General features: G+C 43.2%; 1 protein-coding gene and 1 non-coding gene across 2 annotated transcripts in view; both read right to left on the bottom strand.

Moving 5' to 3' along the window:
• Positions 1–51: 51 nt before the first annotated feature.
• The window catches only part of Snrnp40 (small nuclear ribonucleoprotein U5 subunit 40), a 31,663-nt gene continuing 7,098 nt past the window's right edge, over positions 52–24,616 (bottom strand). The window contains exons 5-10 of the mRNA XM_055610725.1: positions 17,771–17,893; positions 10,862–10,982; positions 7,926–8,008; positions 6,691–6,752; positions 2,212–2,315; positions 52–523 (exon numbers count right to left, since the gene is read on the bottom strand). Of these exons, the coding sequence (XP_055466700.1) occupies positions 474–523; positions 2,212–2,315; positions 6,691–6,752; positions 7,926–8,008; positions 10,862–10,982; positions 17,771–17,893 (543 nt within the window). The 3' untranslated portion in view covers positions 52–473. The remainder of the gene's footprint in view (positions 524–2,211; positions 2,316–6,690; positions 6,753–7,925; positions 8,009–10,861; positions 10,983–17,770; positions 17,894–24,616) is intronic.
• On the bottom strand, positions 5,022–5,165 carry LOC129680040 (small nucleolar RNA SNORA48). Its single transcript, XR_008720635.1, has one exon. It is a non-coding gene; the product is annotated as a small nucleolar RNA SNORA48 (small nucleolar RNA).

Genomic DNA, 24,616 nt, shown 5'->3' with positions numbered 1-24,616 from the left:
TGCTCTGACTTGGAGCAAAGACAACAATAAATCCAAGCCACAAGATTCTTGTAAAAAGGTATCTATTGGATTTTTAATACAAAATGACTCAAACACAGAAAGAAAAATATACAAGCCAGTTACTCAATTTAAAATAAACAGAAAACAAATCCAACTAACAAATTTCAATTGACATTCCCTGTCTCCAGCCTAGATTAAAAAAACAGGAAACCTCAAACCAATGTTTGTCCCTCTGAAGAAATCTTACTTTTTAAAGAGAAGAAGCAATCCCTGAAATCTGGCAGGTGGTAGCAGAGGCCACGGTTGTTCTGGTAAATGGGGTACAAGTGGTTGCTGGAATATGGCCATTTCCTCCAGCTGCTGGCTGATGCTGGGCATCTGAAGGCGGGTCAGCCTGGACAGCATCTGACTCTGGCTAATTATGTAGCCTGAGCCTCAGGTCACACAGCCTGGGAGCCTTCCATTCCACGTCTTCACTGAATCTCACCCATATACAGCCTCTTGTCACTGGATGCTGACAGGACTGAGGGAAAAAGAACAAGACATAAGACAATGAAGGCTTGGGGATACTTGGGGCTCAAGAGCCCTTTGACAGTTGTGACAAAGAAGAGCAATTGTATTTGCCTTGAATTCTCCTCCTCAACACTACACACAGGAAATTGCAGTCGGGCTTTTCAATCCAAGTCCCCTTTAAACTGTGAGGATGGCTGTACACGGTAAACATGAACAGGCCCCGGAGCTGGGATTACAAGTGCTCAGCCCATCCGGTCAATGTGCGCCTGCTTCTTACAGAAAGCTCTGGAAAAGGGTAGCAGGTTTTCTTCTTTAAACTTAAGGCCTATTACTTGGCTTAGCTAGCTAATCACATTTATTATAATTTTAATCTAAATATTCATAAGCCATTCTTGTCTACAGTCCTTGCTAGTCCAAGAGGCTAAGGCATGGAGAAAACCTGGACTGAGGAGTGACTAGCAGTTTAGCCAGCCTTCCGTGAGGTGAGGAACTGATGTAACCTCACCATCTGGGGCAGCAATTCCAAGACTGACATGAAGACGGCAGCAACCTCCTGAGAAGCATGTGTCTACTCTAGGCTTATTCTTTTTTTTTTTTTAATCAATTAAAAAAAAAAAAAAAGATTTGGGGAGGGGAGGAAAAAAAAAGATTTATTTGGGCTGGAGAGACTGCTCAGAGGTTAAGAGCACTGGCTGTTCTTCCAGAAGGTCCTGAGTTCAATTCCCAGCAACCGCATGGTGGCTCACAACCATCTATAATGAGATCTGGTGCCCTCTTCTGGCGTGCAGGCACACATGCAGGCAGAACACTATATATAATAAATAAAATTTTTTAAAAAAAGATCTATTTACTTATTAATCTTTAAAAAGACTTATTTATTATGTATATAGTGTTCTGCCTGCATGTATACTTGAACACCAGAAGAGGGTGCCAGATCTTACTATAGATGGTTGTGAGCTACCATGTGGTTGCTGGGAGTTGAACTCAGGACCTTTGGAAGAATAGATGATGCTCTTAACCACTGAGCCATCTCTCTAGGCCCCCTAGGCTCATTCTTAAAGCCCCACTTAAATCTAGAGCAAACTTTTCCACAATAAACTGCAACACTGCCTCATACTGACTCCCTGAGGTCCCTTCCTGTGGTTTAAATGTTGGCTGACATCTGAAGAGCCTAGTACTTGGGATGCTGAGGTAGGAGGATTACCTCAAGTGTGAGGCCAGCATGAGATAATAAACCAAGGCTACATAGTAAGACCTCAGGAGAAGGACAAAAAGACTTTTTAAGTTTCGCCGGGCAGTGGTGACACATGCCTTTAATCCCAGCATTCAGGAGGCAGATCTCTGAGTTTGAGGCCAGCATGGTTTACCGAGTCAATTTTAGGAGAGCCAGAGCTACACAGAGAAACCCTCTCTTGAAAAGCCAAAACAAAACAAAGAAAATAACACAAACAAAATGTCCAGCTTCATCTGAGTATTCACATAAACAGCAACATCTAGGCTGCTACAGCACTGGTGTCCCCTTTATGCTGACAACTGTCTTCTCTTATGGTCATTGGCTCCCCATATCCCCCCAAAAACCCACACCAAAAACCTCTCAAAACCCACGTGGTAGCGTCGATTCACATAACTGAGCCCTGCCTAAGGCCCCGGTGAGAGGTCACTTTCCCATCTGGAGCAATCAGGCAGACATGGACTTACTGATGGGCTCGTCAGGGTGGAAAGCCACTTCATTGATGGAGCCGGCATGACCAGGCAGCTTATACAGGATCCTTCTGCTCGTGGTATCCCACACATACACAAACCTGCAAGGTGTCACAACAAACAACTGAAGATCCCTTGGAAGAGGGTTAGGGTACTTGAGCCTTGAAGTGAAATGAAATGTTTGCTTCCTGAACTATGCTCTGGGTTTAGAAACCAGGTCTATACCAAGAGAAATAGAGAATATCTGGTGGCTTAAAACCAACAAAATTGATTATGTACAAAATTTACAAAATTCTAAAATTAGAGAGAGATCATACCTGCAATCCCATCACTGGGAAGGGGGAGGCCAAGAGGACTGTGGGTTTGAGACCAACCTAGGACACTTTGTAAGATGTTCTAAATCCCTCTACCCTTTAAGCAAATAAACAAGGTTTTTTTTAAAAAATTATATACTTATGCTCTCACAGTCTAGGCTCTTGAGTATTTGGATAAAAGTTCTGGAGTAGTTGAGTAATTGGCACATGCCTATAAACCTAGCACTTGGAAGGAGCAGGCTGGAAGACAAGAAATTCAAAGCTGTCCTTGGCTACACAGTGAATTTGAGGCCACCCTGGGCTACGTGAGACCCTATTCCCTAAACTCAACTATTCTAGACAAGAGGCAGAACCCCAGCTATCTCTACCTCTTAGCTGGTGTTCATGGTCCCTGGGCTGCCCCTTTCTGACATGCAGAAACCATCATCACCAAAGGCAGAGTGGAAGACTGCCAGCACAGCTGGGGCAAGCTCAGAGCGGTGATACTGGCTAAGCGATCGGCCAACTGCTGCTTTCTTTTGTTATACTAATAAAGAAAAAAGATTTTATAGCTTTTTGAGAAAAGTGAGAATATATGCAGAGTGTCTGGCACAAAGAATTAATGAGTATATTATGAGTTATTATGAGTATATGTGCTAGAAAGCCGGAACCCTATGAAGCCAGCAGGCTGACCTGAATCCTCTTGGCCCTGCCAGGCCAGTGTCTTTAATAGGGCTGTAGAGGGTTAGAGTGCACGTGAGAAAGTGACCTGTGAGCAGAAAGGGGAAATCCGCCAGACGCAGGCTCAGCTTGAAAGTGGTTTTCTGAGTTGGATATTATCTCTCAAGCACACAGGAGCCAGAAGAAACCCAGATCTCCAAGGGTTTACTTCAAGGTCTCACTCTTCATGGCTGTCAATTACATGCTAAATTTAGAGGGGTTCCTTGTCCTCTCCACACTTGGGCATGTCACCATTTGGTAGAAACCAGGCTACTTACATAAGAGAGCTGCTTGCTGACTTTAGGCTAACTGTCAGGGTGGCCTGTGGAATCTGGCCAAACCCAGTAGAGGAGACAGGCTTTCCTTCTGACCAAGCCCTGCATACACATGTAAGGAGTGGTATGGAGGAAGAGGGGTGGGAGGGCTCTTTAAATCAGAAAATGTGCACTGGGCATGCTGGCCCAGGCCTTTAATTCTAGTATTTGGAGGCAGAGGCAGGCATCTCTCCCTGAGTTCAAAGCCAGCTTGGTCTGCACAGCAAGTTTGAGGACAGCCAAGACTACATGGTGAAACCCTGTCTCAAAAAACACAAAGAAACCAAAAAATCAGAACATGCGCATGTTGGGGAAAAAACTGTTCTTCTCAGAAAGAAAGCTTATGCAAATATAATTTTAAAAAGATACAATTAGGGGTTGGTGAGTTGGCTCAGTGATTAAGGACACTGGCTGCTCTTCTAGAGGACCAGGGTTTGATTCACAGCACCTACATGATATCTCAAAACCACCTGTAGTTTCAGGAGTCAAGGAATTCAACATTCTCTTCTGGCTTCCACAGGCACTAGACATGCCAGTGGTGCACAGCCATTGATGAAGTCAAGACATCCATAAAGGGTTTAAAAAAAAGGATGTTTTTGTTTTTTGGGGACAACTTCTCTGTGTAGCCTTGGCTGGCCTGGAACTTGCTTTGTATACCAGGCCGGCCTCAAACTCAGAAATCTGCTTGCCTCTGCCTCTTGAGTGTTGGGATTAAAGATGTGTGCTTTCATTGCCTGGCTAGATAAAATTTTTAAAAATCAAAGTAGATAAATAAATCTAAAACAATTTAAAAATATATAATTATATAGGAAAGACATACTATCTCTACTGAAAATGGCATAAAATAAAAATACTTAGTATGTTAGTATACTCTGTGAGAATGCAAATTCTTTTGTGTGTATGTGTATGTGTTTTTTTTTTTTTTTTTTTTTTTTGTTTAAAAAAAAAAAAACAGTCTTGGGGCTGGAGAGATGGCTCAGAGGTTAAGAGCACTGGCTATTCAATCCAGTGAACTGGCTCTTCTTCCAAAGGTCCTAAGTTCAATTCCCAGCAACCAAATACATGGTGGCTCATAACCATCTATAATGAGATCTGGTGCCCTCTTCTGGCCTGTAGGCACTCATGCAGACAGAATACTGCATAAATAAGAAATCTTAAAAAAACAAAAACAAAAACAAACAATCTTGGGCTGGGCATGGTGGTGCAAGCCTGTAATCCCAGCACTAAGGGAGGCAGAGCCACACAGATGGATTTGAGCTGGAGAACAGCCTGGTCTACAAGGCAAGTCCAGGACAGCCAGGTCTATTGCACAGAGAAACTGTGTTTCAAAAAACCAAAACCAAAAGTCTTACTACACACTCCAGGCTGGCCTCAACCTCTGTCCCTTGTTTCAGTCTTCTGAGTGTGGGGCACAGGCAGGCACCATGCCTGCCTCACTGGTCTATTTATTAAGGTGTTTTTTTTTTTTTTTTTTTTTTTTTAATGCGCCCTACGTATGAAACAGCTTTGGCCACCAAGTTGGGAATCAAGATAGGATGAACAAAGGCCTGCCATCCGCTCTGTCCCTGGCTGATACAAGAACACTACCACCAATGAGATGTCTTTTTGCCCATTGCCAGGGGATGGGGTTGTTGCTGTTTTTTTTTTTTTTTTTTTTTTTTTTAAGTTTCTTAATAATGAATAGCTCTTAGGTTCTTCACGGTAGCTTTCTAAAGCACAGAGGCTCATTTTCCCTAAGTATCCATTTGCCCCCAAACACCCTGAATACTTGTCTAGCTTTCTTGGCACTGAACTTGGAGAAAAAAAAAGTTCTTAAAAATTTTCAAGCATAACAGCCAGCGTAGCATGCCCTCGATCCCAGCACTCAGGAAGGCAGAGGCAGGCAGAAGGACCTCTGTGAGTTTAAGGTCAGCCTGGTCTACAAAGAGAGTCTAGGAGAGCCAAGGCTACACAGAGAAAAAAACCTTGCCTTGAAAAACCAAAGAAAAAATTCAAGCATAAGCATAAGTACATTTCTTTAATCCCAGTACTCAGAGTGGCAGGAGACAGAAGCTGGTGGATCTCTGTGAGTTCTAGGCTGGCCTGGTCAACAGAGCAAGTTTCAGGACAGCCAGAACCACATAAGACTTTGTCTTGAAAAAACAAAACCAAAAAAGTTTCCAAGCATGTCCCCACAGGGAACCCTGAAGAGTGCTAAAAGCTCTGAGCTAGGGAAGAACCCCACTTACAGGCCTCTTATGAGCCTCCTCTGTCCTGGGCACCCAAAATCCCCACTCCACCTCATTCCCCCTCAAGCACAGACCACCACAGTCACCAACACTGACAGTCTCTGATAGGTGAATTCTCTCCCCTCTGATCTCATTCACAACCGATCTAAGTTCACAGTTAAGAAAGACTTGGTCTATGACTCAGCAGAGAGGGAAGATACCCAGTTCACTCACTCAGCAATGTTGGCACTTCCCACAGCCCAGATCTGGCTCTGAAACATCTTACCAAATGTTGGGTAGACACCAGGGTGGAACTGTTATCTCTGACCTAGGAATTCATTCTTGAAATAGTTAGCAAGCGCTCATGATTCAAGTACCAACTAGCAGTACCCTGGGTTTACTGAGAAGGTCCAGACAACCCGACTGCTGAGAGTAAGTCACAGGGATGTCCCAATGTTTGTCTACATGTAGGAGGGAGGGGGAAATTCCTAATAAAAGTAAGATCTATGAAGTGAAGAGCAATGTGTTATGTTAAAGAGACAAAGGATAGCGTGAGTGAGCTAGGTAAAGTTCACAAATAGAACAGAGTGGTCACTGGGAGGATACAGTCTGGAGACCCGGAGGGGAGAATGCAGGACTAGGATGGCTGGAGAGGAGAGCCTCAAGTGTCTCGAATGAAGTGAAGCATGGCAGAAGACTGAGAGACTAGAAAGACTATGAGTCTCCAACAGACACAAAGACACTGTTGACTCTCTAGGTCTAAAAACAAGCGGAGACAGAAAACTCTGTTTGTCCAACATGGGTTTTAAGCCTTTATCTTCACATGGCTTTATCTGAGAGCCCCTTAGTCCCATGGGTACCTCTGGTGTCATCACGTTCATGCATTAACTGTGTGACTTGCATAGCCATGTCATTCTCCACCTTACACCCAGGAACCCTTACCTGTCCGCTGAGCCAGCTGCTATCTTGCTTCCATCAGGTGACCAAGAACATCTCAGGAGGTTCTGTAATGAACAGGAATCGCTGGACAGTTAATGCGCCAAACTCTAATTGCTGAGCTAGCAGTCAACTGACTTTACATTTCCTACTAGGTTTTGCTTATCTCCCAGAATGATCATCAGCTATTATATTCCTGCTCAAAACAGCATGCTCTGTAATGTATTTATCTTTCTTTAAATATTTATTCATCTTATTCTAAGTATATTATTCTAGGTGTTTTATCTGCAAGTATGTTTGGGCACAACATGCGTGCCTGGTGACTGAGGAAAGCAACTGAGGGCATCACATCCCCGAGGACTGAGTTATAGACTGAGAGCTGCCATGGTTGCCAGGAATCAAACCCTGGGCCTCTGTAAGAGCAGCCAGTGCTCCTAACCGCTGAGGCATCTCTCCAGCCTGCTTTGTAATTTTATACTACATAAAAGCTAGACGCATGCAGAAATGCTTAACCTACAGTTATTAAGAACAGACCTGGCAACAAAAATGTGTTCTGCCTTTAAATGAGGCTCCCTTAGCTCCACTTATCTTGATCCTCATTAAAAATACTTAAAAATTTCATCTTGTTTCTTATGTTTTTATTCTTCTTTGCTGTTTATCCTGAAGAGGGAAAAAACCCAAGCAAACCTAACAGAAAAAAGATTTATTTATAAGGTAAAGCAACCTCCGTGAACACACAAGAGGAAACCACTGACCTCTCTCAGCAAACTCTATGACAGAAAAGGAGCTGACCTGGATACCCAAGGTCAGAAAGCTCTGAACTTGGGCCAACGTGACACAAGGGGAACGGATGTGAACTCAGGGCTCTAACAGCTGGTATGTGGGTAGAAGCAATGGGAACCCGGGCCATAGACAGTGACTGACAGGGTTGAGATTCCCAAGGAATACAAAGGCCAGGAATGCCGTAGGTACTGTATGAACGAGGGTGGCCCCAGGGCTGGCTCTCTATGTGGCTGCCATCTCCAACATGCTGTGCTAGTTTTCTTTCCAACTAGAAGAGCTGTGGGCCAGGCACGGGGCATCCTCCTGTAGTCGAGCACATGGAGGCTGAGACGGGATTGAGGTTGCGGTGATGAAGAAAGGTTATGAGGCTTCACTCATTCTTAAGTGGTCAACAACTCTCCATCCTTAGCATCACTTTAAATGTTTCTTCAGATCAAATGCAAAGTAAAACCACTCACCTTTTCAAAGTTGTGCACATTTCCTTGAAATATCTTTACACATCTCTCTTTGGGAGCAAATGGCCGCACATCCCAGACACGAACTACAAAGTAAATTCAAACCAGTCAAGCAACAAGTACGAACAGCAGCTTCCATGTCAGTAACAAATATTACAACAATGCTAATTTCGAAGGCTCTTTCATCTACACTAAAGCTGGCCACTATGACCATCCTTCTCATTAAGCTAAGGACACAGAGGAGGAAAGCTAAGGAAGTAGGAAGGACAGATGAAAACCAGTTGCGGGTTTGCACAGAATGGTTAGATCTCTCTATCAGTCCTCATACATGTTATCCAAAATCAAAAAACATTTTCCAAATGATTTCTCCTCCAATTTAGAGTCATATCCAGCAAAGGTTCAATATGACAACCATTTTTTTTTAAATTAAAAGAAATATTCTGGGGGCTGGAGAGATGGCTAATTGGTTAAGAGCACTTGTTGCTCTTGCAGAGGACCTGGGTCCAGTTCCTAGCACCCACGTGGTAGATAGCTCACAACCAACCTGTAACTCTAGTTCCAGGAGATCCAATGTCCACCTCTGACCTCTGAGGACACCAGGCACATTCACGGTGCACATACACATATGTAGGCAAACAGTGATATACAGTAAATAAAAAGAATTTTGGGTATAAAATGTGAGTGCATGCTTGAGTCTACATTCATGTGTGTAGATACCAGAGGCTGTCCTCTTTCTCAATTGTCCCCTCCCCATTTTGTAGCCCTCCCCGGCCTGGAACTCTATGTCAGAGGTTTGCAACCTGTGGGTCTTGACCCTCTTGATAAACTCTATCTCCAAAACTATTTACATTATAATTCACAACAGTAACACAACTGCAGTTATGAAGTAGCAACAAAAATAATTTTATGGTTGGGGCTTACCACAGCATGAGGAACTGTACTAAAGGGTGTAACATTAGGAAGACTGAGACCCATTGATCAGTCAGGCTAAACTTTACCTCATAGATATCGCCCTGTCTCTGCTTCCCAAGTGCTGGGTTTAAAGCATGAAGCACTATTCTCAGCTTCTACTTTATTTTTTGAAACGTGGTTCACTGAGCTTAGAACTCATCGACTTGCTGGACTGGCTGGCCAGTGGCCTCCAGGGGTCCCCTACAGTCCAGTGCTGGGGTTACAGATGTCTGGGTTTTACACAGGTGCTGGGAACTGAACTGAGGTCCTCATGTTTGAACAGAAGGCACGTTTTTGACTGAGTCATCTCCCCAGCCTTCATGTGACAATCTAAATGTCACTGACTGCTGTGATGACACCTCTGTAAAACCCAACTTAACCTTTCCTTTTACTTGATGGGCACACTGACAGTCTAAACTTGAAGAGGGTCAACTACAGCATAATGAGAGTTAGGACACATCATACCGTCCCCATCTCCAAGACACATGAACACTATCTCCCACCCCCAGTTGCTGAGGACTTAATCCAGGGCCTCACATACACCAGGTGAATGCTCTACCATACATTCTTGTCTCAGAAAACAAGAACTCTAAATCTAATTTTGTATCTTATATAGATATATGTGTAATGCCAGGTCAAGTGAGACTGTGTCTTGGCTCCCTGCTCTGAAAAAGGAAGAAAAACAACAACAAAACATCAGCAGTTTTTTTTTTTTTTTTTTTTTTTTTTTGATACAGTCTTACGTAGCTCAGGACAACCTTGACTGTGCAGTTGAGGTTAACTTAAAAATAATCCAATTAAAACAAAATCCAATTTCAAGGATAATCACAACAAACAGTTCTTATTATTTTAAAAGCTATTTAGGGAAACTTCGTGTTCCTTACTTTCAGAATGCTAGACTGGTCTATGGTAAATCCACTGCGATTAGGACACACATATAATCATCCACTGTAAAGAGCACTTCAAGCCATTATACAGCAAGGTCAGCTACATGAAAGTCTGCTACCGATATGAGTATAAAATCAAGAAGTAAAGATGCAAATTTATCCAACAAACATTTATTGAGCATCTGTTACATGCCAAGCACCAATTTTGTTACAAAATGTCAGCAAGTTGTGTTTTAGTTCCCACCAAGGGCATTCCAAACTCACCACTGTCCACTTTTCTACAATAAACCCACCTACCTTACTCTGTAACTCAAAAACAAGCAAAGAGAAAGGTTAAGAGAATGTGCTTGTGAATCCAGAAAGCTGAGATGTTTTCCTGAGGACTGTCTCATACCAGTGCTGCTGGGAGGGACACAACTGCCAGAAGAGAGCACATAGAAAAGGCCTCACACGGATGCAGATGAGCATCCGTCTCATTCAGCTCATCAACCAGTTTCTTGTTTCCTGTTTGGATCCACAGTGTAGCACACGACTGTGCCTATGTAGGAATGCCTGAATCACACAGAAACACTGTGTAAAACTGCTCAGACTCTACATGAGACTTAGGACTGGAGTCCTGATCACCTCACCCCAACAGCCTCCTAGTGGGTGGGCAGACTCTGATGGCACCTTTCCCTTGGATTTTCCCTTATTCTGATGCACATTTCCCTCCTTTTGTGTGGCTGGAGAGCCCAGGGCTGCACGCACAGTAGGCAAGCACTCTACCACTGCTATCTCCCCAGACCCAGGATAAAAAATATTTTTAAAAGATTTATTGATTTAGTGTGTGCATGCGTGAGGCAAAGAAAGTACAAATGAGCGAGGATGCACATGTGCCATGGAATGTGTATGAACGTCAGAGGGCAATTTGTGGGAGTTGATTCTCTCCTTTTATCATGTGAGTCCCGGGATCAAGCTTAAGTAGTCATCCTGATGACAGGTAGCTTAACTAGCTGAGCCATATCACTACTTCCCCTAAGACACATCATTAACACCAAATGCCCCGCCCCCTTTTACATCAGCAAGCACCAGTCACAGAACAGCTCTGTTCTCTTAGGTTACCTGTATTGTCCATTGCATTGGACAAGAGGTAAGATCCTTCAGAACTTAAACTCAAGCCAGTTACGGAATCAGCATGGCCTCTCATGGTGTAGGTTAACTTGTTTTGGCGCAGGTCCCAAACCTGTAAAAATAGAAAACTACTTTTCAAATCAAAAAATTGCATAGACAGGCTGGGTGCGGTGGCAGACACGTGGGGGGCAGAAGACAGCCTGTTCTACACAGTGAATGAAGGCTACATAGACACTGTTCCAGAAAAGAGAAGGGAAGGGAGGGAAAAAGGGAAGAGAAGAATAGGAAAAGAAAGGGAAAGATAGCAGGGAAGCCGGAACATGGTAGCTTTAATCCCAGTATTTGGGAGGCAGAGATAGACCCCTGTGAGTTCAAGGCCAGTCTTGTCTATAATAACCAGTTCCAGGGCAAACAAGGCTAAACTACACGGAGAGACCTTGCCTTAAAAACACAACAACAAACAGAGTCTGGAGAGACGGCTCAGAGGTTAAGAGTGCCTGCTGCTCTCACACAGGATCTGGGTTTGGTTTCCAGCACCCACATCACATGGTGGTTCACAACTATCTGTAACTCTTGTTCGAGGGGGATCTAGTGTACTCTTCTCACCACTTCCAGTACCTCATACACATGTGGTACACACACACACACACACACACACACACACGTATGCAAAACACTCATACATATCAAATAAAATTTAAAACTCTAGTAGGCCAGTGGTGGCACATGCCTTTGATCCCAGCCCTTGGGAGGCAAAGGCAGGTGGATCTCTGAGTTCCAGGACAGTCAAGAGCTATTCAGAGAAATCCTGTCTCCAGAAACAACAAAATTTAAAAATCTAAAAAATGAGAAAAAAACTACATAAAACCAGATGCTAGGCTTAGTGGTATGTTTCTAATTCTATGTCTAATTCCAGCACACAGGAGCCAGATAAACAAGGATTTTGAGTTTGAGGCCAGTTTGAAGAACACAGAGTTGTAGACTACTTGTCTATGAAACCATCTCCCAAAACAACAACCACCACCACAACAACAAAAACAGCCAAGTGTATCTCTGATTTCTAGCATTTCCGGGGAGAGGCAGGAGGATCAGGAGTTCAAATATACTCTTAGCTATATAGTGCATTTGCGGCCAGGGGTTTCAAAAAAGAATACAAAAGTAGGCACAGTGCTGTATTTAGGAGCATCACTTAGGAGACAGAGACAGGATTGTTGCAAGCTCTAGGCCAACCAGAGATACACAGTGAGAGTGACTCAACACAAAACAAAATGAAAACAAAGCCCCAAATTATATAAAGTAAACATGAAATGAAAAACACTGTGTAAGACTTTTTATCTTATGTCATATACATGTGTATAGAAGCAATACATACATACATACGTATATGTACATATATACATTTAGAAAAAAAAAAGAGTATAAAAAGCATATTTATGCAAAGAACCCTTTTGAGCTGCTTCTGGAAGACAGACACAAGAACATGCAGGTGCTCTGTCCTTTACTGTTTGTTCATCGCCAAGGTTCAAGCCCGCGGCTTTGTGTGCGACCACTGAATTACATTTATAGCCTCAAAAATACCTACACGCCTTGTCCGTCTGTCTTTTATATTTTTTTGTGGTGTTGGAGATTGAATCTAGGGCTTCAGGTCCACTAGGGAAGTGCTCTTCCATTCTAAAAGATTACAAATAAGAACGCTTTGCATATGCCTGGTACATAGCAGGCTCTAAATATTACCAAGCAGTTCCTAAAAATAACTCTAAAGCCAAAATATAAAAATATTTACATAATAGGCGATTAAGCAAATAATGTAAGAATAAACATTAACACCAACAGAAATAGCCTGGATGTCACAAGGGAAAAGATTTGCAATTTTGTGAAGGTCATTGGTATTATAAAAGACTCCATTCAATACTGCCATGTAATTTTTCTAAATGAATAAAGTGTCTGACATCTCCTAGAGCAAGGCACTTTCTTTTCTTCAGAAAGGAGTTAGGTAATGCATGCACTGATGTAAAAATTTGAATACTGGGGCTGGAGGATGGCTCAGTAGTCAAGAGCTCTTGCTGTTCCAGAGCATCTTTGGACATTTTCCAGGACACACTGGGTGGCTAGCAGCTACAAGTTAACTTAGCAACAAGGAATCAGATACCCTCTTCTGCCTCCTAAAGGATGTATGTGTACTCATACACACTCATACACACACACTCACACAGTTTTTAAAAACTCACTTTGAATGTTTAAATACATGTGCACAATGCCAGCATTCAGAAGGTGAAGATGGGGGAATGCAGGTTTGAGAACCTGCCTCCCAAATAAATAAAACCAGCTGGGTGTGGTGGTGCACACCTTTAATCTCAATACCAGGAAGCAGAGGCAGAGAACTATCTGTAAGTTCAAGGCCAGCCAGAGCTCCAGATCTGTCTCAATGCAAGTGAACCCAAAACCAAAAAAACTTAGCTTAAGAATGATGAAGACTGCACCGCTATGAGAATCAGGACACTTTCTAAAAACATAGGAAGGATATTTCAGAATACAGAGCTAAATTTAACTGCACTATTCATGGGACTCTATTTATATGATCCTCATGTTTGAGATAAGTTCAAATTTTAGAGCAAAACTGGCCTGTCAACATTCACTGGCTAGGACTTATTCTCTGCAGGCAACCCGCCCGAAGAGCAGGTGTAACACACTGTCTTCTGAAAACTCAAACCCAAGGACCAGGTAACCTCAGGACTATATTGCACCCAGTTCACAGAAGGCCAGAAGTAGCATCCATGCTGTTTGTAGTAAGAAGACGCCATCAACACAAGATTGCTCCTCTGCCTGTCTGTCCCTGTGGTGCAGACATGAGAATCAAATTCTTGTAGCTTCACTAGAAAGAAGCAGCCCCCCTAAAGCTACACACTCATGTACTTCATATTTTCTAAAAAAGAAACTATAAAGCAGCAATGGTTGACACATTGGCACTTGGCACAAAGAGCAAAACTGTAAACCCTTTGGGGGATAATGTCCTATACTCTGGTTATTTATAGTTATTTAGTTTCATTTTATGTGTACTGGTGTTTTGCCTACATGTATGTCTGTGTGAGAATGTCAGATCACCTGGAACTGGAGTTACAGACAGTTGAGAACTGCCATGTGGGTACTGGGAACTGAACCCAGGACCTCTGGAACAAGAGCCACTGTTCTTAATGGCTGCACCATCTTTCCAGACCAACTCTGGCTATTTATTTATCAGGCTTTTTTTGTTTGTTTTGTTTTTGAGATAAGGTCTTATTATGTTGCTCAGGCGGTTCTCAAGCTTTTGATCCGCCTGCCCCAGCCTTTCTATGCTAGGATCATACAGATTATAGATTCGAACACCATACCTAGCCTCATTTTGATGGTCATAGGAAATCTATGCAAGCACCAACATTTCTATAAGTATACACCAAAGCAGTGTCTTCATTTTGTTCACATCTATTTATTTATTTAGAGTTGGCGCACATGGAAGTGGTGCGCCTATGCAGAGCTAAGAGGACAACTACAGGAGTCAGTTCTCTCCTTTCACAGCATGGGTTTAGGGACTGAACTTGGGTTGTCAGGCTTGGTGGCAGAGGCCTTTACCAGCCGAGCCATCTCAGTGGCTCTCTAGTATTTTAAAGGGCATAAGGCACATTACGGTTTTGTGACATTAGCTTATTTTTATGTGCCTAAGCAGTATCCAGTAATTCTGATGCCACTAGGTCCCACTTTGCTCTGGAAAGCACTGTACTGTTAAAGTGATAAAGCTGAAGAATCTGGGCTGGGTACACCCACAGGCCTGGATGAGATTTGTTTGGATAAAGTGTACACAGCAAGAGGAGCATCTAGGAAACCCACTTCAGGGCAATGGCATTGAAAGAATCCATACAGGGATGGGGGAAGAAGGAGGCTATGGAGGTGGTGGCAGTCAAAGTACAGAATACTCTCAAAAGAAACTGTCTACAAACCCACCTTTATGGATAACGAACATGTGCCTGCCCATTACATAAGGAATGAGGAATGCATACAGTACAGCACTTGCCCAGCATGCACAGAACCCTGAGTTTTATCCTCAGAACTGAGGAAGGGAAGGTGGGATGCCGGGTGGGGGATCATAAACTTAGAGGAAGTAGATCACAAAAGCCTGTGATGGAGGAATAACCTACGAGAGTGCTAAGGCTATTGTCACAGAACTTGGGGAAGATAGGTCAAGTCTGTGGTGTAGAGGATTATACTAAGAAAAGGAAAAAGGCTTTTAAAAAAAGGCTTCAGAATTTAGCAACAAAGAAATCACAGGGTGGCTGTCAGAACACAGTCCAGTATTGGGCATTTCGAGGAGTGTTCTGAGTGTGTGTAAGAACACTCCAGGAAAACAAGAGTCTTGTGACCTCATTTTCTTTAAAACACAGAACTGTTCTTGGAATGCATTTTTGTGCTACGCCTAGGTGTAGCCGATAGGAGTGAGTTTACTTCAGATTACTCAGTATTGCTTGCTGCATTATTCAATTAACGGTTTAAACTATCCTTTATATGAGTCATTGAAAATAAATTTTTGTCACATGAATCCTTGTGATTATATACAAGTTGAACTCATGAGAACTTTACCTATGTGACCTTCTGGGGCTCTGAATAAAGTTGGCTACTGCGTGAGATTTTAGTCCACCTCATTTATTGGCTCCATTCTCCCAGGTCCCACTGCCTCTAGAGCAGTGACAGGTGATATCTTAGCTCCTTTCCTGTTGCTTGATAAAAACAGTACAAATGCAATTTACAGAAGGGCTAATGTTTGGCTCATGGTTTGAGGGTACAGTCCTGGTGAGGAAGTTACAGTATGAGGAACATGAGGCAGAGGTCACACTGTCTGCAGTTAAGAAGCAGAGAACGATGAATGCGGTGTTGAGCTAGCTTCTGTTTTTTTGCAGTTCAAAACCCAAGGAATGGAACCCCCGAAGTTAGAGTAATCTTAATGCCTCAATCGCATGAATCAAGACACTCCCTCACAGGCGATTCTAGGTCTTCCTGTCAAGGTAACAATATTAACCATCCGAGGTGACCCTGCAGCTATAGAACCACAGCTGCAGAGGACACGCTATCAGAAATAACCAGGGTACAAAAGACTGAAGAATGAAAGGGAAAGAAGAAATTAAAATAGTACAGAAAACTCTTTAGGAGGCTTTTATAATTTGAGTATGACTGTGGATCCAAATTCTGAGTTTTGTTTCTCTACTCCCCATGTACTGGAGACAATGTTACCATCAGCAGCAGCAGCATCACCATCAACCTTCTTCATTAAGTGTGGTTGTGAAGGGACAATCCACAAGTTGACAGCAAGAAGATGGCTGAAAGATGGCCTCTGACCTTGCACCCACCTCCCAAATGCTAGGATTACAAGCATGTCCCACCACCCCAATTTTACTTGAGGCTAGAGATCAAGATCAAAGCTTTGTGCATGCCATGAAAGCATTCTACACCCTCTGAACTGTATCTCCAGCCATCTGTATCTTCTTCTCAGCATTTCAAAACGGTTAAGTCTCTAACAGGAGGGGCAGGGAAGATCCTTCTTAGCTACACAGAAAGCTTGACTCAGATCAACAGCTATGGAAGGCGTGTGTGTGTGTGTGTGTGTGTGTGCGCGTGTGTGTGTATGCATGCATGTGAAAGAAGAAAATCAGGAGGCTGATGGCATGAAAAAGAAAAGGATGAAGCCCTTTCACCATTTAAAGGACCACTGTAAGACAAAAGGAAGGACATTTCATCTTTAAAATGATCAGCCAGGAAAAGCAAGAGAGAGGGGGATAGGGAAGTAATGGCTTCTAAGAATATTACCTAACTATTATCATGGTCACAATAAAGCCTATGGAAGAGTCCCTGAGCTCCTCGAAGAGGAGATGGAGAGGCAGACACCACTCGTAGCTCCAGACCTGCCTGCCTGTCAGCTGGCACTTGCTATCGAGGACTGTGCAGAAACTCACAATCCTGTGAGGCAGACACTTTGCTGCCCAAGTGAGGAAACGGGGGCTTACAGGAGCTGAAGGCCACATGGCAATCACAAAACTAGAAAATGGTAGGAGTGGGGTTGGAATCCGTGAGAATTCCTTGAAAGCTGAGTAACAGTGTAGGGCTGAGCACTCCACGCCTTTCTCCAATGTATTCAAGTATTCTCTTCTTGGACAAGCTTAGAAACTTCCTTTTCACAGTGCCAAAAAGAAGCACACTGAAGGCTGAGGACAGCCACACCCTAATTACTCTCTCATTAGACCAGAGAGCTAAACATGATTTTCAACATCTTTAGTGGGGTGTTTTTGCACAGCAGGTAATGGCACCTGGTAACAAGTCGACACTTTAAGGTTAATCTCTAGGATCCATGTAACAAGAGAATTTACTGCAAATTGTCTGCCCTCCCCACACAGAAATAAGTGTAATTTAGAATGAATAAATTATGTCTAAATAAATGTCTAGTCTGGGAATGGACACACTCTGTATTCGTTTTTATTTTTTTTGAGGCAGAGTCTTTCTATGTAGCTCCAACTCTACTGGAACACGCTGGATTTGAACTCATAGATACCTGCCTGCCTGTCTCCTGAGTCCTGGGATTAAAGACTGAGTGCGCCTTCAGGCCTGGCCATACTCTGTATTTTTCACAGTTCTCCTCCACCCAAGGACTTCACACTTCAGACTGACCACCTGACTCTCGGTGGCATTGATATGAACCTTTGTACATTTATATGCAACCTCTGATTTAGGAAGTACTTAGAATAGGACAAAAAGAAAATGAGCTAAGTCACTATCTTCCTTTTAGTTGACATTAAGTGCTAATTTCCTACAATCTCAAAATTTTAAAAAGACTAACTTCTGATATATGTAGGTGAAAAGCAAAAATAATATAAACAAGCATACCTTGATATCATTGTCTATTCCACCAGAGATAATCTGATCACTTGTGTCATTGAAGGTCACAGCTAACACTTGGTATGTGTTCTGAAACGTCTGGATAGCTGCTTTCTTCCGGATGTCCCATAGCTGAAGCAGAAAACAGGCACCATGAGTAACATCATTCTCAGGAGCAAGCATGGCACACGCCTCCACTCAGCTTCAGATGACCAGGAAGCACTAGACCTTGCTAATGCGCTCTGGTTCAGCTGTCCTCACTTGGAACAGTGTCCATCAAGCTACCTCTTCCTCACCCAAACTAGAGCAGCAAATTACTAAGGAGCCAAGCTTGTCTACAAAGTTACATGTCTGCTAAGCTTTAAAATGAACAGGAAGCTGGCCCTGGTGGCACGGCCTACAATCCCAGCACTCTGGGAGGCAGAGGCAGGTAGATCACTGAGTTCAATGACAGCCTGGTCTACAAAGTGAGTCCAGGACAGCCAGGGCTACAAAGAGAAACACTGTCTCAAAAACTGATGCAGAGGCCACAGAGGAGTGCTGCTTATTGGCTTGTTCTCTGTGGCTGGCCTTGAACTCACAGCAATCTGCCTGCTTCTGCCTCCCTGAGTGCTGGGCTTACAAGCATGTGCCATCACACCCAGCTTCATCCTGCTTTCTTATCCATAAGCTCAGGGGTGGCATCATCCACAGTGGGCTGGACTCTCCTACATCAATCATCAACTAAGAAAATAACAGCATAGACTTGCCTATAGGTTGACCTTTTCTCAAATGACCAACACCCCAAAAAACAGGAAAAGCTCAACACCATACTTCACAAAGGAAATGCAAATAAAAACACTGTTATTCTGGGACGGTGGTATACTGCAGAAGCAGGTGGATCTCTGTGGGCTTGAGGCTAGCCTGGTCCATATAGTGAGTTCCAAGACAGCCAGGGCTCCATAGAAAACCTGGTCTCAAAATAATCAAAATAAAACAAAAAACAAAAGCAACAAACAAAATTCCCATAAAACCCAGCCACTCATTGGGATAATGATTTTGTTTTTTTCTTAGTTTTTTGGGACAAGGTGTCACAATGTAGCTTTAGCTAACCCAGGCTATCATGCCCAGCAGGATAGCTATTTTAATAAAAAGACTAGGCCAGGTAGTGGTGGCAAATGTCTTTAATCCTAGCACTCAAGAGACAGAGGCAGGCAGAGCTCTGCCTGAGTTCAAGGCTAGCCTGATCTACTGTGCAAGTTCCAGGATAGCCAGGGCGACACAGAGAAATCCTGTGTTGGAAAAACAAAACTAACCAACCAAACAGGCTGGGCATAGTGATAATGCTGCATGCCTACAATCTCAGCCCTGTGGAGGCTGAGGTAGATAGAGCGCTTTCAGTTTCAAGCCAGTCTGTACTGTACAAGAAGTTTCTGTTTTGAAACCAATCAACTAACCAACCAGACACAACAAAAAGTGCCAAGCACTTTTTGTAGTACACACGAGGACCATTTGAACTCGGAGGTCAGCCTGGCAACACAGCGAGACTCAGTGTCAACACACACCTGTAATCCTAGTACTTGTGAGTCTTAGGAGAAACAAGAGTTTTGAGCTGAGGCTTCTGTACACAGCAGGACCCTCCCTCAAAAAACAAAATCAAAAAAGCCAAGATGGGGGCTGGAGAGATGGTTCAGTGGTTAAGAGCAATGGCTGCTCTTCCAAAGGACCAGGGTTCAATTTCCAGGACCCACATGGTAGCTCACAACTGTCTCTAACTCCAAGATCTGACACCCTCACACATAATGTACATAAAATAAATAAGAAAAAAAAAGCCAAGATGCCTTATCTTTCTGCTTCCCCCTCCCAAGCTCCATGATCATACAAGCGCAGCACCACACTCAGCTGTGAAAATTGTCTTTGCACACATCTGTGTAGTGTGTACCCATGATGCATGTTCATGTGTGTGTGTGATACACAAGCACTTCTGCATATGCTCGTGGAAGCCAAAGGCCGACATTAGGTGCCTCTCTGCCTTACACACTGAGGTGGGGGTCTCTAACCATTTCAGCCAGTCTGGCCAGCCAGCTTGTTGCGTGGATTCCCTGTCTCCACCACCGGTGCACGGCGATTACAGTAGGCCACCAGGCTCATTATCTTTTCCACTTGGGTGGTAGGGCTTTGAACCCTGATCCCCACGATGGCACAAAAAGCACTTTACCACAGCCCCGAAAAAGCACTGAGACTGTTGCAGCACGCGGCTGTAGTGTAAAGTACACAGGCACACTGTGGTGTGCTTGAGGGAAGTGGACTCCAGGAGCACAAGATGCTTTGTTTTCTCCTCCAACCCGTCCTGGGTCAAACTGGCTCTGTAGCGGGGAGACGAGGAGCAGCAGGGAGCAGAGGGAGCTAACCCTGTACCCTTGACAACACCGAGGAGCTAACCAATGCCAAAAGGGCTCACCACTGATTATCCCACGACACAAAAATGTCTGTAATGAGAACAGGAAGCCAGAAGCTCGGCCATGGGGGAAAGCTCAGCGGGAACTTCGGCAGTGCCTCAATTTCCCCAGACGATTTCTGCTGGGTGTTTGTGTGAGCTTGGGTTTGATAACTTTCCTCTGTTTGCTTTTTCAAGCAGATTACATCTCTGCTGGCCATCATAAACTGATCTGAGGATGTTTTGCTATTTTCTGTTCGTACTCCTTTTTATTTGTTCTTTTATGTTAGAACTCTTATTTGTTCTTGTTATGTAGTTAAAAAACCTCCCCATTCAAACCAAAGCTATGACCATCATAGATCATCCTCCACACTGTACAGAAAAGCAGCCCAGGCTGGCCTCAAATTTGAGATCTTCCCCTGACACTGAGACTATAGCTTGTCTCATTTTAGTTGTAGGAAATGCCCAGAGTAGTCAAGTAGAGACAAAAGCAGGCTAGATGTTGCCAGGGGCTGGAATATACAGAAAAACAGCAACTTCTTTCACAGGGGTTGAGTTTCTGTAGGGTTGATAAAATGTTTGGTATTAAAGTGGCTTTAATTTTGATTTACTTCATTTAAATGCCAGGGATTGAACCCAGGGCCCTGTGTATGCCAGGCAAGGGCTCTCCACTGAGTTACAGCCCCAGTCTTGCTTTTAAAGATTTTAGCAGTGACTTTAAATTTTATCTCCAGGAAATAATTTTACTTATTTAATAATTTTATTTATTAAAAAAAAATTATCTCAGAAAATCTACAGGAAAGAGAAACCTGAGAAGGAGGTTTTTTTTCCTACAAACATTATCTGTACAATTCTCCAGAACAACTCTAGACTCCTTGGTTTGGAAGTCAAGGTCTTGAGAATTTGCCTCCTACATATATGATGAACCTTTCTTCAATCTTTGCCTCAACTGATAATCTTTACACAGATCAAAATAATCTTTGTCCCTTATTTGCTCCCTCTCCCCCTTTTTTTAGAGGCAGGGGTTCATTATGTAGCCCAGCCTACTCTGAAACTCAGCCTTCTGTGTACTGGGATTATAGATAAGGGCCCCAATGCCGGGTACCAATTTGTCTTTGACCTAAAAGGTATGGTAGCCACTTAAAATTTGATTGAAATAATTTAAAAATTTTGAAATAATCACAAGCCTACTGAAAAGCTGGAAAAGATTTTTTCTTTTTTTCCCTAAAATAAATTGAGTAAGTTGCTGACTGAATGCCTCATTTCCTAGAACACTTCCTAGTGTTTGTCCCACAGGATGTTTCTTATGTAACCTCAACATGCCAGCAACATGAAGAACTAAGTTTACCATGACTCAACACCATTTAAGCTTACCTATTACCACCCCTCCTTTTTAAAAAGTCACTAAGATTCACTTTGGAATTATGTATCGAATTTGTCATGTCTTTTTAGTTTCTTTCAGATTTTCCTTGAGCTTTGTGGCCCCGGCATTTCTGAAGACCACAGAAACCTGTCTTTTTGCATTTGAATTTGTCTGGTGTTGCCTCTGTGAGACTGAAGATTTGTAATAGTTGGTAGTAACTCATATTTATCAGGTACTAGCAAACAGCTCACATTTCTGCCTCATTACCACTAAAAATAAAGAACGAATAAAAAAAATTCATCATCTTTAGGTGAGGTGACACGTTGCCCATTTTACACCTACTCTTTTGAGGGGCTGGGGAGATGGCTCAGCAGTGAGAACACTTGTTGCTCTCACAGAGGAGCTGCATTTGGGTCCTAGCACCCACATGATGGCCCAATGGCCCATTTGTAATTCTAGTCCCAGGGAAGCTAATGCCTTCTTCTGATCTCTGTGGATATAAGCCATGGCACACACAGATGTACACACACAGAGAAACATTTATACACCTAAAATAACACTGCTTCAAGCAATAAATTGTTACTTTTATTAGAAAAATAAAAAGTTAAAGGACCAACAAAGAAACATGATAAGAAAGGGGAAAAGGCAAAATGAAAGAGAAAAGAGACAATTCGAACAAGAACAAGCTCTTACCTATTGCTCTTACTATAGCAGGCCCTTAGCAACACCTGTTGGAGTGGCTGAAGAGATGGCACAGTGACAAAGAATTCTTACAGGTCTCCGGAGGACCCAAGTTCAGCTCCCAGCACTGGTATTAGATGGCTCACAACCACCTATTAACTCCAGCTCCACAAGATCTGACATCATCTTCTGGACAACTCATGTACCTGCACTTATGTGCACATTCTCTCTCTCTCTCCACCCAACCAGGCAACTTCTTTCTTTTTAATTTTTTTCTTTTTCTTCTTTTTAAGGTAGTATTTTATATGTATAAGTGTTTTGTCTGCATCCTTGCATGTGCATGATACACATGCCTAGTCCTCCATAAGAACAGTAAGTAGGGCTTGAAGATGGCTCAGCGGTTAAGAGCACCTGCTGTTCTTGCATAGGACCCAGTTTGATTCCCAGAATCCAAACCAAATGGTGCTCACAGCCATCTGTGACTACTGTTCTAGGAGATCAGGTGTCCTCTTTTGACAGCTGCTGGCATCTGAGAATCTCAATAAGTTGCCCAGTTTTGCCCTGAATGTCTTTTATAGCCCAGGCTAGCCTTGAACTTTCAGTCCTCTTCTATAGCCTTCTATGTAGTTGAGATTATAGACTTGTCTTAGGGTTTTTGTTGCTACAATGAAACACCATGACCAAAAGCAAGTTTGGGGAGGGGAGGAGGGCAGTATTCCCTACACTTCCATAAGGTAGTCCATCACTGAGGGCAGCCAGGACAGAAACTCAAACAGGACAGGATCCTGGAGGTAGGAGCTGATGCAGAGGCCGTGGAGGGTGCTGCTTAGTGGCATGTTCCCCATGGTTTGCTCAGCCTGCTTTCTTATAGAACCCAGGATGGCACCACCACAATGGGCTGGACCCTCCCCCATCAGTCACGAAGAAAATGCTCCGCAGGCTACCTACAGCCTGTTCTTATGGAGGCTGTTTCTCACCTGAGGCTCCCTCCTCTCCAGTGACTTTAGCTGTATCAAGCTGACATAAACTTCACCAGCACCAGGCCTGTCTCCCCAACACCCTGCTTGCATGCCATTGATTCATTTATTTTGCTGGTGCTGGTGGTTGGAACTTAGGCTCCACAAGTGCTAGTAGAGACGCACTCTGCCACTGTGAGTTAGACACCACACCTGGCCACTTCTTAAATGAAATCTTTAAGAATAATAATAATAAATTGGGGTGGAGAGATGGCTCAGCAGCCAAGAACACTTATTGTTCTTGCAGAAAACCCAGGTTTAGTTGCCAGTTCCCACATAGTAACTAATAACTATGTGTAACTTTGGCTTGGGGGATTCAGTGCCCTCTTATGAGCAGCATCCATGTGATGCACAGACACACATGCAGGCAGAACCTCCATACACATAATAAAACGATATAATCCCAGCACTCAAGGAGGCAGAGGCGAGCAAATTGCTAAGTTTGAGGCCAGCCTGGTCTACAAAGTTGAGTCCAGGACAGCCAGGGCTACACTGAGAAACCCTGTCTCAAAAAACAAAAATAAACAAACAAAAACAAAATAAATAAATAACATAACATAAAAAGCAAGCAGCCAGGGACATGGCATGTAGAGAAGGGGGAACAGTATGTGTGTGTGTGGGGAGGATGAACATGGTATCAGGATACATATGCATGAAAGTGTCACAATGAAACTTACGACACAGCTGGTACTGTGAAACTCCACGCCCTCGAGGTAACGTGATTGTTGTTGGTTCCCCACTTATTTTTAGGCCCCATTTTCTTAATTTGTGGACTGCACATGCCAGATGAGATCAGTGTTGTAACATTTTAAACATTTAATGACCCCCCTAGACTCTGCTTGGTTTTACCTTCTTGCTATTTATTTATTTGGTTCTTTTTCTTGAGGCAGCTAGGCAAGGCAGCAAGGGTGACCACCCTCCAACTTTAACCACCACTGTGGGCATTTTTGTTGTTATTAGCTGTCCTACTACTACTGTCTCACTACATAGCCAAGGTTGGCCACTGGCTCTACTCTGACTATTTTTAGTAGGCTCTTCAGGTGATCCTAACACAGATAGCTTGAGAGTTAGCAAACTAAATCATCTGTAAATTCACATCCAGGCTACTGAGACCATTTGCTAAACTTTTTAGATACCTGTAATTTCACAAAAAAAAAAAAAAAACAAAAAAAAAAACAAAAACAAACAAACAAACAAAAAAAAACAAACTTGTAAAACACTTACATTACTGTTAAGAGCTTTAAAGAGTAAGAAAGTGCATGAGGAGACCAGCCTGGTCTACACAGTGAGTTCCAGGACAGGGCTACACAGAGAAACCCTTCCTGGAAAAGAAACAAAAACCAAAAGGAAACAAAGAAGATTAAGAAAGTGAAGCTCAG

The sequence above is a fragment of the Psammomys obesus genome, unplaced genomic scaffold (genome assembly GCF_907164565.1).
Source record: "Psammomys obesus unplaced genomic scaffold, mPsaObe1.curated_primary_1811, whole genome shotgun sequence".
Taxonomy (NCBI): Eukaryota; Metazoa; Chordata; class Mammalia; order Rodentia; family Muridae; genus Psammomys; species Psammomys obesus.
The sequence above is the reverse complement of the archived record's forward strand: the minus strand, read 5'-3'. Positions and strand labels throughout refer to the sequence as shown.